The following is a 13,309-nucleotide window of genomic DNA, read 5'->3' on the forward strand; positions in this document are numbered from 1 at the left end:
TAGTGTCTCAGAGGTGCTCTGGAATATTTCCTTGACCTCATAGTCTACTTGTGAAGACATCAGAGACGCTCTTTTTCCTTGCCTTTTTTCACCCTGCCTGAAGTCCCTGATTAATGGACTCGCTTCTCTCTCTAGTTTAATTTCGCTTAATTTCATTTTTCTTAAATTATTTATTTCATGTTTTGTGCCCTCTGCCTTATAGGAAGCATTTTGAAGCTAGCACCATGGTAACGCTCAGTTTAATAATCACATTTCCTTTAAAATATGCAAGCAGTAGATAATTACCTCGCCATAAAAAGATAGGTTTCTTTTGTCATTTAAATTGCAGTTCCTCTTTGTTCTTTATTTTATTATGATATTTTGGGGGGATACAGATAACTAATGTGCATATCTAAGATATCGTTACCCTGCAGTCAACCCCCAGGAAGCCCTCTATATCTCAATGTAAGGTCGGCACACAAAAAATGAGTTATAGTCGTGTGTAGGTAACTTCTTTTCATGGGGTAATATTTTGCTCCTCACAGGTTCCTGACATCCACACACGTTCCAATACCCTCTAATCCAGGCATCCTCAAACTGCGGCCCTCCAGCTGTTGTAAAACTACAACTCCCACAATGCTCTGCTGTAGGCTGATACCTGTAGGCTGTTCGGGCATGCTGGGCGTTGTAGTTTTGCAACAGCTGGAGGGCCACAGTTTGAGGATGCCTGCTCTAATCCGTCACTTGCTCTCCTGTTCTTTCATCCGTAGGGCTCTTCTTTACCAGTCATTCACATGACCAAGTTCTAAAACACGTTTTGTAGTCTGTGCTTGTTCCATCAAAGTAACGCATAATTGCTTTTTTCTTTTAGATTACTCCCAGAGAGCTCTCGGAGAAATCTTTCTGGACCCAGGCAAAAGAAGACCGATTTGAGAAAGATGAGCTGTTTGCAAGAATAACCCTCACCTTTTCTGCACAGGCCAAGTGTGAGTGATCGAAGATGCTTTTTTTAATCTTATTTTAAGGCCGGAATTAGGTTGGCATAATCGAATACTTTACTAAAGGGAGTATCTCACCATGTCAACCCTTTTTTGGAATAAGGCTGGCAAGGTAATCAAGTAATCTTTCTGGAAAACTTCTGGCAATCAGCTTTTATCGCCAGGAAACTTGCAGCCAACCATAGGACAAAAGCACATTGCATTGGCCGAGTCCACCGGTGATACTTGGTGTCTCACAACTTGGTTCATAGCAATGGGTCCCAACCTTTAACGGCAGGTGGACAGGGTCTGTTTAAGTTAGACAACACCCTTTGTGTGAATGTATACTTGGATAATTCACACACATCTAGTTTACTCTTGATAGTAGAACCTGTACTGTACTAAGGGCTCTTTCACACCTGCTTTATAGTCTTCCGGCATAGAGTTCCGTCGTCGGGGCTCTATGCCGGAAGAATACTGATCAGGATTTTCCTAATGCATTCTGAATGGACAGTCCGTCCTTCAGGATGCATCAGGATGTCTTCCGTTCCGGAACGGAACGTTTTTTGGCCGCAGCAAATAGCGCAGCATGCTGCGCTTTTTGCTCCGGCCAAAAATCCGGAACACTTGCCGCAAGGCCGGATCCGGAATGAATGCCCATTGAAAGGCATTGATCCGGATCCGGCCTTAAGCTAAACGTCGTTTCGGCGCACTGCCGGATGCAACGTTTAGCTTTTTCTCAATGGTTACCATGGCTGCCGGGACGCTAAAGTCCTGGCAGCCATGGTAAAGTGTAGCGGGGAGCAGCATACTTACCATCCGTGCGGCTCCCTGGGCGCTCCAGAGTGACGTCAGGGCGCCCCAGGCGCATGGATCACGTGATCGCATGGACACGTCATCCATGCGCATGGGGCGCTCTGACGTCATTCTGGAGCGCCCCGGGAGCCGCGCGGACTGTAAGTATACCGCTCCCCCGCTCCCCACTACTACTATGGCAACCAGGACTTTAATAGCGTCCTGGCTGCCATAGTAACACTGAAAGCATTTTGAAGACGGATCCGTCTTCAAATGCTTTCAGTACACTTGCGTTTTTCCGGATCCGGCGTGTAATTCCGGCAAGTGGAGTACACGCCGGATCCGGACAACGCAAGTGTGAAAGGGGCCTAACTGGAGTTGTGTTCAGCCTTCTCCAGCAGGCCAAACTAAGGACTTGAGGAAGCACTCCCATTGTTTTATTGTATTTTTTTTCTTTAACCCTAAAGATATGTCTAAAAGTATATCAAAACAGTTCTTAAAGTCTCCTTTCTGGTTTTCCTGTGCTGGTCTGCCTTTTCTGTCTACTAGATTTATAAAAAATGGCTGCCACTCTTTCAAAATTCCTTCCCATGTTGCTTAGATTTGTCTAAAAGTCCCAAAATGCTGCTATGCGAAGGATTGGAGTGTAAATTAGGGTGGGCGTTTCCACCCACTGACCCTCCTCCTGGCAGTCTGTATTCCCATCAGAACACTTATTCGATTAAATTATGATGTTTAATATAAAGTGGCGTATAGAATAGCTAACCTGGATCTATGCATTTGCATGTTTCATTTGTCTGCTAAGTGTAACCTATGTGACTTTATCTGGTTGCATGACCTTGCAGTTAAAGGTGTTATCTGATCCTTTAAACAACCCCCCCCCCCCCCCCCCCCCCAAAATGCCCTGTTCCCTCATACAGAACATACTTAATTGGTCCCTGATACCTATGTCCCTCCGTAATCCCTGCACGGCCGCTGCAGCATCTCCCTGTCGCGCAGATCACAACATCCAGCGACAGGCGGTGTAGCCAATAGCGGACCGCGACGGTGACTTACTCCCCTAGCATCACAGGTGATGTCGCACGTGATGCAAGGGGCAGGTCACCGTTGTGGCCTGCTATTGGCTGCCCCCCTCCGTCACCAGATTTTGTGATCTGCACAATGGGAAGATGTTATGATGGCGCTTATGCCCGAGAGTTCGGCTGCCTTTGCCAAACAGCCAGGTCTCAGTCACAGTGAAGGGGTAGGGAAGGAGGTGCAGTTACCGTGACTTCAAGCCTGACAAGAGAAGCGCGCCGGGCAGGGGAAAAAACTGCGTTTTCAGTACTTTTGCTGCATCTGCCTTCAGGAAGAAAGGCATCATCAGAAACACACAGCTAGCGGCTTGGGATGGTTTTGGGAGTTGACAGGTTCCCTTTTAAATGATCATTTTTACAGTAATTTTATTACTGGGTTGTCAGTAGACTCTTTCCATAGCAAAATCCCCGTGCTTGCTCCAGTAGGCATGCTTTACCACCTTTCTCAGCATGTGTAATTCAAGTACCAGCCACTAGAGGGTGCACAGCACATGTTGAAACCAGATATAGCTTTTTTTTTTTTTTGTATTTCCTCTCCTCATCATACAAGCACTTAGTGTGAATATTTATTAAAGAAATAAATACATAATAATGAGTGATTTACATGTAAGAACGATAGAAATACCTTTCACTGAATATTATAATCAGCACGCAGTGGGTGTTTCAAGCTTTTCATGCTGAAAAAGTAAAACTGCAAAATAATTTTACTTCGTAGTAAATGAAAGTTATAAGTTAAGAGATTTCACAATTAAAGGGGCTATGCCATGATTGATGTAAAAAATGGAAATCGGACATCATATAGTGGATGATAGTCTTGTAACAAAGCTAGAACCAGCCCTGTACCTTACATGGATCCAGAGATCTCCACATTTATTGCTAGATATTCCAGGCTGGCAGCTCAGGGGCGGGCTCTTTCTGCACCCTTTAGCACTAGATATTCCAGGCTGGCAGCTCAGGGGCGGGCTCTTTCTGCACCCTTTAGCACTAGATATTCCAGGCTGGCAGCTCAGGGGCGGGCTCTTTCTGCACTCTTTAGCACTAGATATTCCAGGCTGGCAGCTCAGGGGCGGGCTCTTTCTGCACTCTTTAGCACTAGATATTCCAGGCTGGCAGCTCAGGGGCGTGCTCTTTCTGCACTCTTTAGCACTAGCTATGGCAGGTGGCAGTTGAAGGCTTGAACTTAGAATGCGTGACCACCTCAATAGGTCAGCATGTACATACCTATACAGATTGAACACCAGGGGGCGCCATTTTAAAGAAGTAAAGAGAATTTATCACATCTGGAGGATTTTTAAAACAGAAAATAAATTACAAATGCAACTTGTTTTTCATGCTAAAATGGAATTATATTAAAATGACATTTAATGGTGACATAACCCCTTTAAGTCTTTGACAGTATATGACTAGGATGTGGCTTCAATAGCCAGTCAGTGGGAGCATGACCAATGTCACCTGTGGTAACTGGTAGAACCAAGGGCTCATGCACACAAACCATATTTCATTCATTCCTATGAGGCAATACACTCTCTCTTTTTTTTTTTTTGGTGGATTTATGTGCCCGATCCAAAAATCTCCGCAGAGATCCTATTCTTGTGCGGTTAGCACTTTCTATTGATGCGAGTGCGAAAAATCATGGAATGCACAAGTCGGCCATCTGTTTCTGCAGCCTGAAACACGGACGCTGTCGGGTGCATGAGGCTTTAGTGCCAGCTCTTTTTGTAGTATACAGCACATGCTCTTTATATTACCTCTATACTGTGTATAAACAGTTCAACTACCCTACCCCCATTTAGATTAGGTCAGAGGCCTTACTACACCACTAGGGGCGTCACAGACTAGTATATTACACAATTTGAGTTTAACATTCATATCTTAGGGTCCTTAATCAGCAATTTCCTAATAGGTAGTCATCATAAGCCAAAGGGATGAGGCAGTGCCAGATCTGTCACATGCTAGACACTGGAGGCATCCCATGAACCCCTAAGACTTGGAAAGGGGTCCACTGAGATTACCATTGCTTTGATGGTAAAAATAATTGGCTGTAGAACGCAATGCGAATGTAGCCTTAGATCACATTTTTGACTGCATGGTACAGATAAATCTGTTTCTTCGGGTAACCAGCCGAATTTAGAAATCCCTTATGGAAAGTGAATCCAGCCAACCATGTGTGGGAAGCCTTTACCTGCGTTGTGTCTGTGACGGTGATAGGTTATGTCTCCATATCATTACATACTAAATGTTCTCCTTTCTTCCTTTTTATGCATCATATTTCCTCTTTTGCTTGCCCCAAGCCACTGATTAATGGAGTCTCTCATCTTTAATTTCACCTCAGTAAAAAAAATTTAAATGAATTTAATTTTCTGCCCTCTACATTATTGGAAGCATCTCTGTAATTCTAGCATGCGCCAGCCAATGCCCTCTAAATACCTCCTGTGTCGTCTGCATACCAAAAACCCATCCACTACCCTATGATTGCTGGTTATTGGCTGTGGCCAAAGTGACATGTCAAGGACATTTGCCCACAGAGGACACAGTGAGCGGATTCTCTTTCTACATAGAAACTATATGTTCTCTGCAATGTCTTCTTTAACAATGCATTGAATCTCCAGGTGGTAGCCTGAACGGTTACATTTTCTTTATTGCTGCATTCCAGTATTGTTTCAGTATGATTATAGCGATAGGATGTCCACCGTTCATGAATTTTAACATTTTATTATTTTTCCCCTCCCCCTCCTGTGCGGTCTGCGGGATGCTGTCTGAATATTTCCTGCGGTGATTACAGCTTCTAAAGGTAAGTGCCTCTGACTTTCTTCTTCTGCCCAGTGAAAGATACATGTGGAGATGAATGTTCTCCGTGACTGGTGGTGGCTGGTAGGACCTTACAAGCTGGCAATGTCGGTGTGTGAGAGAGAGAGAGAGAATAGGCGGTAGCGGCCACCACTTCACACGCTCTTAGCGAGGGACATAAAGGGGTTATTCCTTAAAAATTATTCAAAGCACAACTAGTAAATATTGTGGGATGTCTGATCATTGGGTTACTCCATGAATGATTAATGCACAAAATGAACAGCGGACTTCATGACAATACCTTTCTAACAAAGCTAGAACCGCCCTGTACCTCACATGGGTCCAGATGTCTCCCCATTCACTGCTCCAATTGCTCTGCTAGAATATTTTCAGCCTGACAGCTCAGGGGCTGTGTCCTTTCTGCTGCCGCTCTCTCTAACAGACAATATGGCTGGTGGCCATTGAGGATTGAAGCGGACCACGTTCGACCAGCTCAGTGAGATGGACAAAAAAGTAAAAAAATAAAATAAACAGCAGGTGGCGCTATACAGATACATTTTATTGAATAACTCGGTGGCTGTGCTAACTTTTTAATTACATGCAATGACAAACGTGTTCAGATCCAGGTGCTGGTGTGAAAAAGGTAGAAACAACCCCATTAATGGAGAGGCAGTGCACATGTTGATCCACTGCTCCATTGGCTTATTTCAGCCTGATGGAGCGATGTCTATGTCAGCCCCATAGAAGTGGACTGGGTGTTCACAGGATTGTGCAGAGGATCAGGGGGCATCCCAGCACAATCCATATTATCACCTATTCCTTGAATAGCCAATAAAGCATTGTCTCTGCATAATCCCGTTCACTATGATGGTCGACATTTCTGAAAATGTTATAAAAGAAAAACTGTCTTTGTTGCCCATAGCAATGGATCATGGTGCAACTTTCATTATCCAGAGTAGACTATGGCAAGAAAGCTGTGATTGGTTGCTGTGGGCAAGAAAGGGTATATCTCCAGTTCCCTAACAACATGTTTCACAGGACAATGGCTGATCCAGTGTCAAAGTGCATCCTCGCGTACTTTGTGGTGCCCACGGTCTTCTAAATGTATACCCACTGAGAAGCGCTGGTGTCTCCTCCTCCCTGTACCAATGCTGTCTATTAGCATACAGGGCGCGAAAACAGGGGGCAGCCGAGGGGAGTTATAGCAGCATCAGTGGAGCGTACCCCCTCTTGTAAAGGTACTTAATTTAAGAAAAAAAAAAACTGAAAGGTCCTCTTTATCTTTGTCATTCATTTTTGTAGACTTGGCTCAGATACTATAAGTTTCCATATGTATTTTTTTTTTATTTGCTAATTTGTCGAGTCCCCTTTGATGGGGCGGGGGAGGGTCGTTTGAATTCTGCACCCACAGTCCTAGTGCTGTAATGAAATGACACCATACTGTGTTTCCATACTGATGTCTTCTACTCATGTAAGCAGTACATAGATAAAATTTATGTGGGCTCATGATGTGCCTCAGTTTTTACAGCAGTTTGTCGGTTTCTACTGGCGTACATATGACTGGTTTAGGCTACTTTCACATTAGCGTTTTTCCTTTCCGGCATAGAGTTCCGTCACAGGGGCTTTATACCGGAAAAGAACTGATCAGTTTTATCCCCATGCATTCGGAATGGAGAGTAATCCATTCAGGATGCATCAGGAGGTCTTCAGTTCAGTCATTTTGACTGATCAGGCAAAATAGAAAACCATTGCATGCTACGGTTTTATCTCCGGCAGAAAAAAACTGAAGACTTGCCTGAATGCGGGATCCAGCATTTTTTTCCATAGGAATGTATTAGTGTCGGATACAGCATTCAAAATACCGGAATGCCGGATCCGTCCTTCCGGTCTGCGCATGCGCAGACCTTTAAAAATGAGAAAAAAGTAAATACCGGATCTGTTTTGCCTGATGACACTGGAAAAAATGCAGCTGGTATTGCAATGCATTTTTCTGACTGATCAGGCATTTTTCTGACTGATCAGGATCCTGATCAGTCTGAAAAATGCCTGATCAGTCAGAAAAAATGACATGCATTTGCATACAGTTTGCCTGATCAGGCAGTCAGTTCAGGCAATGGAACTGCCTGCCGGAATCAAACAAAGCAAGTGTGAAAGTACCCTTAGGCTACTTTCACACTTGTGGCAGTGTGCTCTGCATGCGACGGATGCGGATCCGTCTCACAAATGCATTGCAAGAATTTATCCATCTCTCCGCTTGTCATGTGGACAGACGGATCAGTCTTGTATCTTTTTTCACATTTTTACTGTTATGCGCAGACCGGAAGGACGGATCTGGCATTCCGGTATTTTGAATTCCGGATCCGGCACTAATACATTCCTATGGGGAAAATACCGGATCCGGCATTCCGGCAAGTCTTCAGTTGCATGCTGCAGTTTTATCTTTTGCCTGATCAGTCAAAACAACTGAACCGAAGACATCCTGATGCATCCTGAACGGAATGCTCTCCATTCAGAATGCATGGGGATATGCCTGATCAGTTCTTTTCCGGTATAGAGCCCCTAGGACGGAACTCAGTGCCGGAAAAGAAAAACGCTAGTGTGAAAGTACCCTTACCTGACTACTGGCCATCGCCGTAGGGATTTTGTGCACTATTGATCCCCTTATGTGGGTTTGATCCTTTGACCAGACTATATACTGGTAAGAGAACCGTATGCAGCTGTTCTTCGCTATTCTCTTTGATGTGCTATACTGCAGAACGCTTAGAGCATCTGTCAGATAGAGGTCTGATAACAGTCATGTTCTAATTGAACTTTATGCCATTCTGTTAGAGGTGTGTCCCTACAGAGTCTGACGTTGCCAGTACTGACTGTACAGTGTGAAAGTGGAAAGGGACACAACCCTAATAGTAACAATTTATTCCTACGCTTATAGGAGGAATAAAAGAGGAACAGTGCAATCTACATTATCGAGAGGATTTTTAGAGCAGTGGTTGACAACCTACTATGTTATAGGGCCATGAAAAGCAGGATTCTGTTTTGAGGGTTGCACATTTTATTTAAAGGGCATCTGTCAGCAGATTTGTACCTATGAAACTGACAGACTGATCTGTGTTGGTCCCATGTTCATATGTGCCCGCATTGCAAAAATGAAATTTTAATATATATGTAAATTGGCATCTACAAGCAGCGGGGGCGTTACCGTTACACTTGGCGCTCTGCTCTCTTTGCATTTGCTGTGCCCCCTGCATTTCGATTAACAAGACAAGGCAGTGTAAATGTCATCGCACCTCTCCATGTCAATCAAAGTGCAGATAGAGCAGAACTTCTAGGTAAAAGGGTCATTTGCATATATTAAATCCGGGCACATATGAACATGGAACCAACAGATGTTTTCAGCTACCAAGTGCACATGAAATAGGTCAGCCAGTATCATAGGGACAAATCTGCTGCTGACAGATGACCTTTAATATATCAGAAGCATAAATGAATAGTGCAGTCGCTGGTCCACCCCAGATGTAACTGATAAAAGCCTTCATGTTGAGGATAAGTGCTTGTATGTGTTGCAATATCACTGACAGACTCGGAAATGGATGGCACTGATTTACATTACAATAGAAAGCCATCATAAAGTATTACTCCATTTCACCAACTGGTCCCAGCACTGCCAGCTGTCCTTGGTGAACCTCCTTTGCCAGAACAGTTGAGGAACTTGGCCCATGTTAGCGATCAGTGATAACATTATGAGCGTAGACATGCCAGGTTATGTAACTACCCTATTATGTATGCAGGTGCTTGTATCTCACGTTCTTGTGTGCAGCAACCTATATTTAACATGGAAAGCTTTGTACTGCTCTGTCTGCAGCTTATGGAATTGGCATCAATCCCCAAATGCAGTCATTTAGACGGATCTAGTTCTTCATTAATCGCTTTAGCATTATATATATTAATTGCACATTGACCTATTTAATACAATCTAATTGGTTTCTGTGTTAATTCCAAACATGGTTTAATCATAAAGTCTACTGGGGCTTATGTGCCAGTCAATCTCCAATTCAGAAAGGACAAATAGGGACTTGCCTAATGTCTGTATTATTAAGGGGCACATCTCACAGCAGTTTTACTCAAGTGTTCAAGCTTGACAGATTTCGTACTTTAAACTTTGACTGTTAAATGAGTTGTCCAGGCTTTTAATATTGATGACCTATCCTCAGGATATGTCATCAATATCAGATCGGCGGGGGCCTGACACCCAGCACCCCCACTGATCAGCTGTATGAAGGGAAAGCGTGTGCAGTGTGGGTGCCGTCTTTCTTCTCTCTTTCTGTCCCCATACAGTTGATCAGCTGGGGTGCTAGGTGTCGGACCCCCACCGATCTGATATTGATGACCTATCCTGAAGATAGAATAGAACTACATGCAACAGCACACTGCTTATCAAATGCACAAAGATATATGCAAACGATGAATGCAAAATAAACTGCATTGTTGCTATACTTACTGTTTAGAAGCTCTTTGCGCATATAATTGATCAAAAATATGTTGGGCCCATCTACCAGCAAAAAGTTGCCTTCCAACAGATGGGGCCTACTCCTAGTTTTTTCTCTATCCTGAAGATACGTCATCCATATTAAAAGCCCGGAAAACCCCTTTAAAAAATTATACAAAGTATTACACCTAGTACTGGGTCTGAGGAGGCAGACAGAGCCTGGCTATTCTTTTGAAGTCTTTAGAAGCCCTGTCCATTCAATATCTGCACTAGACTTACAGGTGCCGACTGAGATGGCAATTATGGGGAAGGAACCTTTCCTTCCCAATAACTGCTGCTTGTCTATGGAGATGAGAGCTGCATTTACATGCAGCAATCACCCCCTCTGTATGGGGACAAGCGATGACTACTGCAACCACTCCTTAATTCAGATTTATATCCTCTGGTCAGCAGCACTGCAATCTGCTGGTCAGAATGATTTCACCCGATATGCTCAATCATCAGGTGATCTGCAGCACTACCGTTCATTCCTGATCATCTGCTGGACAATTGCCATATGAAAATCCTCCAGTCGGGCAGAATTGCTGATCCAGTCTAATATTTAGACAGTGTAAACTAGACCGTCTTGAGATGCTCTAGATTTATCACAGTGGCTGATATTGGATTATAAATATTGCTCACCTTTAGATTATCTAGTTTAACTTTATACCTTTGATTAGTTTGCTTATTTTGCACCAGAATTTTGAACATGGTTTTTGAACATAGTGTTGCAACACTCAAAACATGTATTTCTGGGACACCAATCCCTCTTCCCTCTAAGCAATGCCCACATGTGGACGGAGATGCAAAAAGTGTTTGATACTTCTTGTTAAATGTGATGCACAAGTATTGTGGCTCAATTGTATTTTCGTTAGTAAATCTGCCCTATTGTGTCAGTTTTCCCAGAAGCGTATCTGTCAGAGCAGGTAATGGCATATAGCTAGGATGTACCATCACTTGCTGATCGATAGTCATGTGACCAAAAGGACTTCTGCTGGCCCCTTTCGGGATCATCTCTGCACGGTGCTCCACCCTTTGAGGCACTCTACAGAGAACTGCCCAGCACCTTGTTGAGAAGCACAGGGAAGTATTCAGACAATCCCACGTAGCGCTGCTCCACGTCCACTCTAGCAATATGCCATCTTTTGCCTTTGCTGGAATACCCCCATAAGCCAGTGTTCCACAAGTACATCATGCTAGCCCTACAGGACTTTTGGTGCTGAAGGCTATTGTTTGAGTACTGGGTAACTGCAGAAGGTGTGGTTAGGCAATGTAGTTGGAAGCCAGAGCTACTGCAATCCCCTTTGTCATTGTGGACTGGCAAGATCATCTGGGTATTGTTAAGGGAACAGATTAATTACCATATGCAAAGATGGCAGGGTGCAGAGCTGTGATAACTGACTTTACACAGCGCCAAACACCTCTTGATCTTTAGAAAGGTCTTCTAAAATGTCTTTCTTTGTCTACTCATTGAGCTGCATCTAAATGAGCCAGTGTTTGCAGCCTCGCCGCCGGTCCTCCTTGGACGTCCACCAGCTTGGCCAGAAAGGACAATGCATTAGGAGTGGAACTCGCGCTTCCTCCCGTCAACGACGTCCTGAGACTCGGAAACTCAATAACAATTGCCGCCTTTCTAATAAATGAACATTTTATCTGCTTTCTGCTCCTTTCTGTTTTATTTAGACGTTCATCTAACCCCCTGATGAGTGAAACTAATAAGGGGAGCTTCAAAACACTCCAATCTCTTCTCTCGTCCGCTCCCTCCTTTGTGGAATTAGCATATTTATGGACATTATAATTTTCCCTCTTTAGCTGATCTGATAGCAATGGGCTGCACTTTAATTTGTTTCAATAAAAAGCCTGTCAGGCTCGGAGCTGTTTCAGGCAGTTTGAAGGCAGTGATTCACACATTTGCATAACATGAATGTGCTGTTAATGGTCCTGCATTGGAGGAATTATTTCTCTTTCTCTCACGTTTTTATATTTTTTCCTCTGCCTCCTTTTCATTAGTGTTTTATTCAGACCTGTCTTGCAGTGAAAGGTGTGTGCCGTCCTCCTTTCTGTAATTATCTCTTGATGATGTTGTGCAGAAACGCCAGCTGGAACCGGCTCCCCTTAATTCCCGTCAAAGTATAAAAATGCCTGTGAATGCGGAATTAACCTATGGAGGGCCAGTAATGAGGGTTGTAGACATGATTACCGTTGTTCTGTCCAATTTGCCTTATACTTTGTGTCCCTGTCATTAGTCCGTTCTAGAGGTGACTGATTAATCCTTGCCGATACACGTGTATTGTACAGAAGTGGCGCTACAAGGCGTGTAATGAGGAGGAAAGGAAAAATGCATTCCCAATCACTGTGCTTAGAAATGTATGTTCCTGTAAGGAGCCAATTTTGGAGAGTTGATTAGTTTTTTGGGGCGTTTAGGAGGGTTTTCTTGTAACTTTCTGTGTGGCATATTGTAATTTTATGCCGGCGTGCCCACTCTTGGCATGGATGTGTATGGTCGACTGATTTGAAGTATTCAAAAAGAGGCAAAAAATTATGAAATAATTACATGCTGTGAATAAATTTTTTTTTTTTTTAATGATGCTGTTCTGTAGGGCGCCAGACCGAACTGCGGTGTGAGAGGAAGAAAGGACTGGTCATCTTGTCAAAAACAGTTGACCATTTTCTTGTCCCTCGTGCTGTTACCTGGAGGAGAAAATGAGTGTTGATTGGTGCATGCAAAAGAGCTTGCAGGTGTCCTATGGTTGGTCCTAAGCTCAGTAAATTACCCAGCAGTATTATTGGTTTATTGGGCATAAAGCATGTGGGAAACTCCCTTTTAAAGGGCTTGTCTAGCCACAAAAACAGAATGGTGTAAAATACTAGAAGTAATTCTGAGTACTGTAGCACATCATTTTCAGAAATTACAGTTTACTGGTTTGGGTTGCCATCTTTTCACAACATTGCATAGCCCATCTTTCTAGTGCTGGTGTCAAATACAAGTTAACACCCTGTCAAACTGAAAATTGGACTACCCTATGCTTGTAGCATCTAGTAAAACAGTGTTTTTGGTACTACTTACCAAATGAAGTTCTGTTGGTATGCATATAACAGAGTAAAGGTGGCCATGCGTCTTGGCAGATATTCCTACCAACCCTCCTCCACCATACGCATGCATACTAGGA

At 43.6% G+C, this 13,309-nt stretch overlaps 1 protein-coding gene across 3 annotated transcripts in view; it reads left to right on the top strand.

Annotated features, from left to right (window-relative positions):
* The window catches only part of DIAPH1 (diaphanous related formin 1), a 218,675-nt gene that overhangs the window by 98,992 nt on the left and 106,374 nt on the right, over positions 1-13,309 (top strand). For all 3 annotated transcript variants that reach the window (XM_044281006.1, XM_044281004.1, XM_044281005.1), the window contains 2 exons: positions 851-965; positions 5,610-5,618. In XM_044281006.1, the coding sequence (XP_044136941.1) occupies positions 851-965; positions 5,610-5,618 (124 nt within the window). The remainder of the gene's footprint in view (positions 1-850; positions 966-5,609; positions 5,619-13,309) is intronic.

The sequence above is a fragment of the Bufo gargarizans genome, chromosome 2 (genome assembly GCF_014858855.1).
Source record: "Bufo gargarizans isolate SCDJY-AF-19 chromosome 2, ASM1485885v1, whole genome shotgun sequence".
NCBI lineage: Eukaryota > Metazoa > Chordata > Amphibia > Anura > Bufonidae > Bufo > Bufo gargarizans.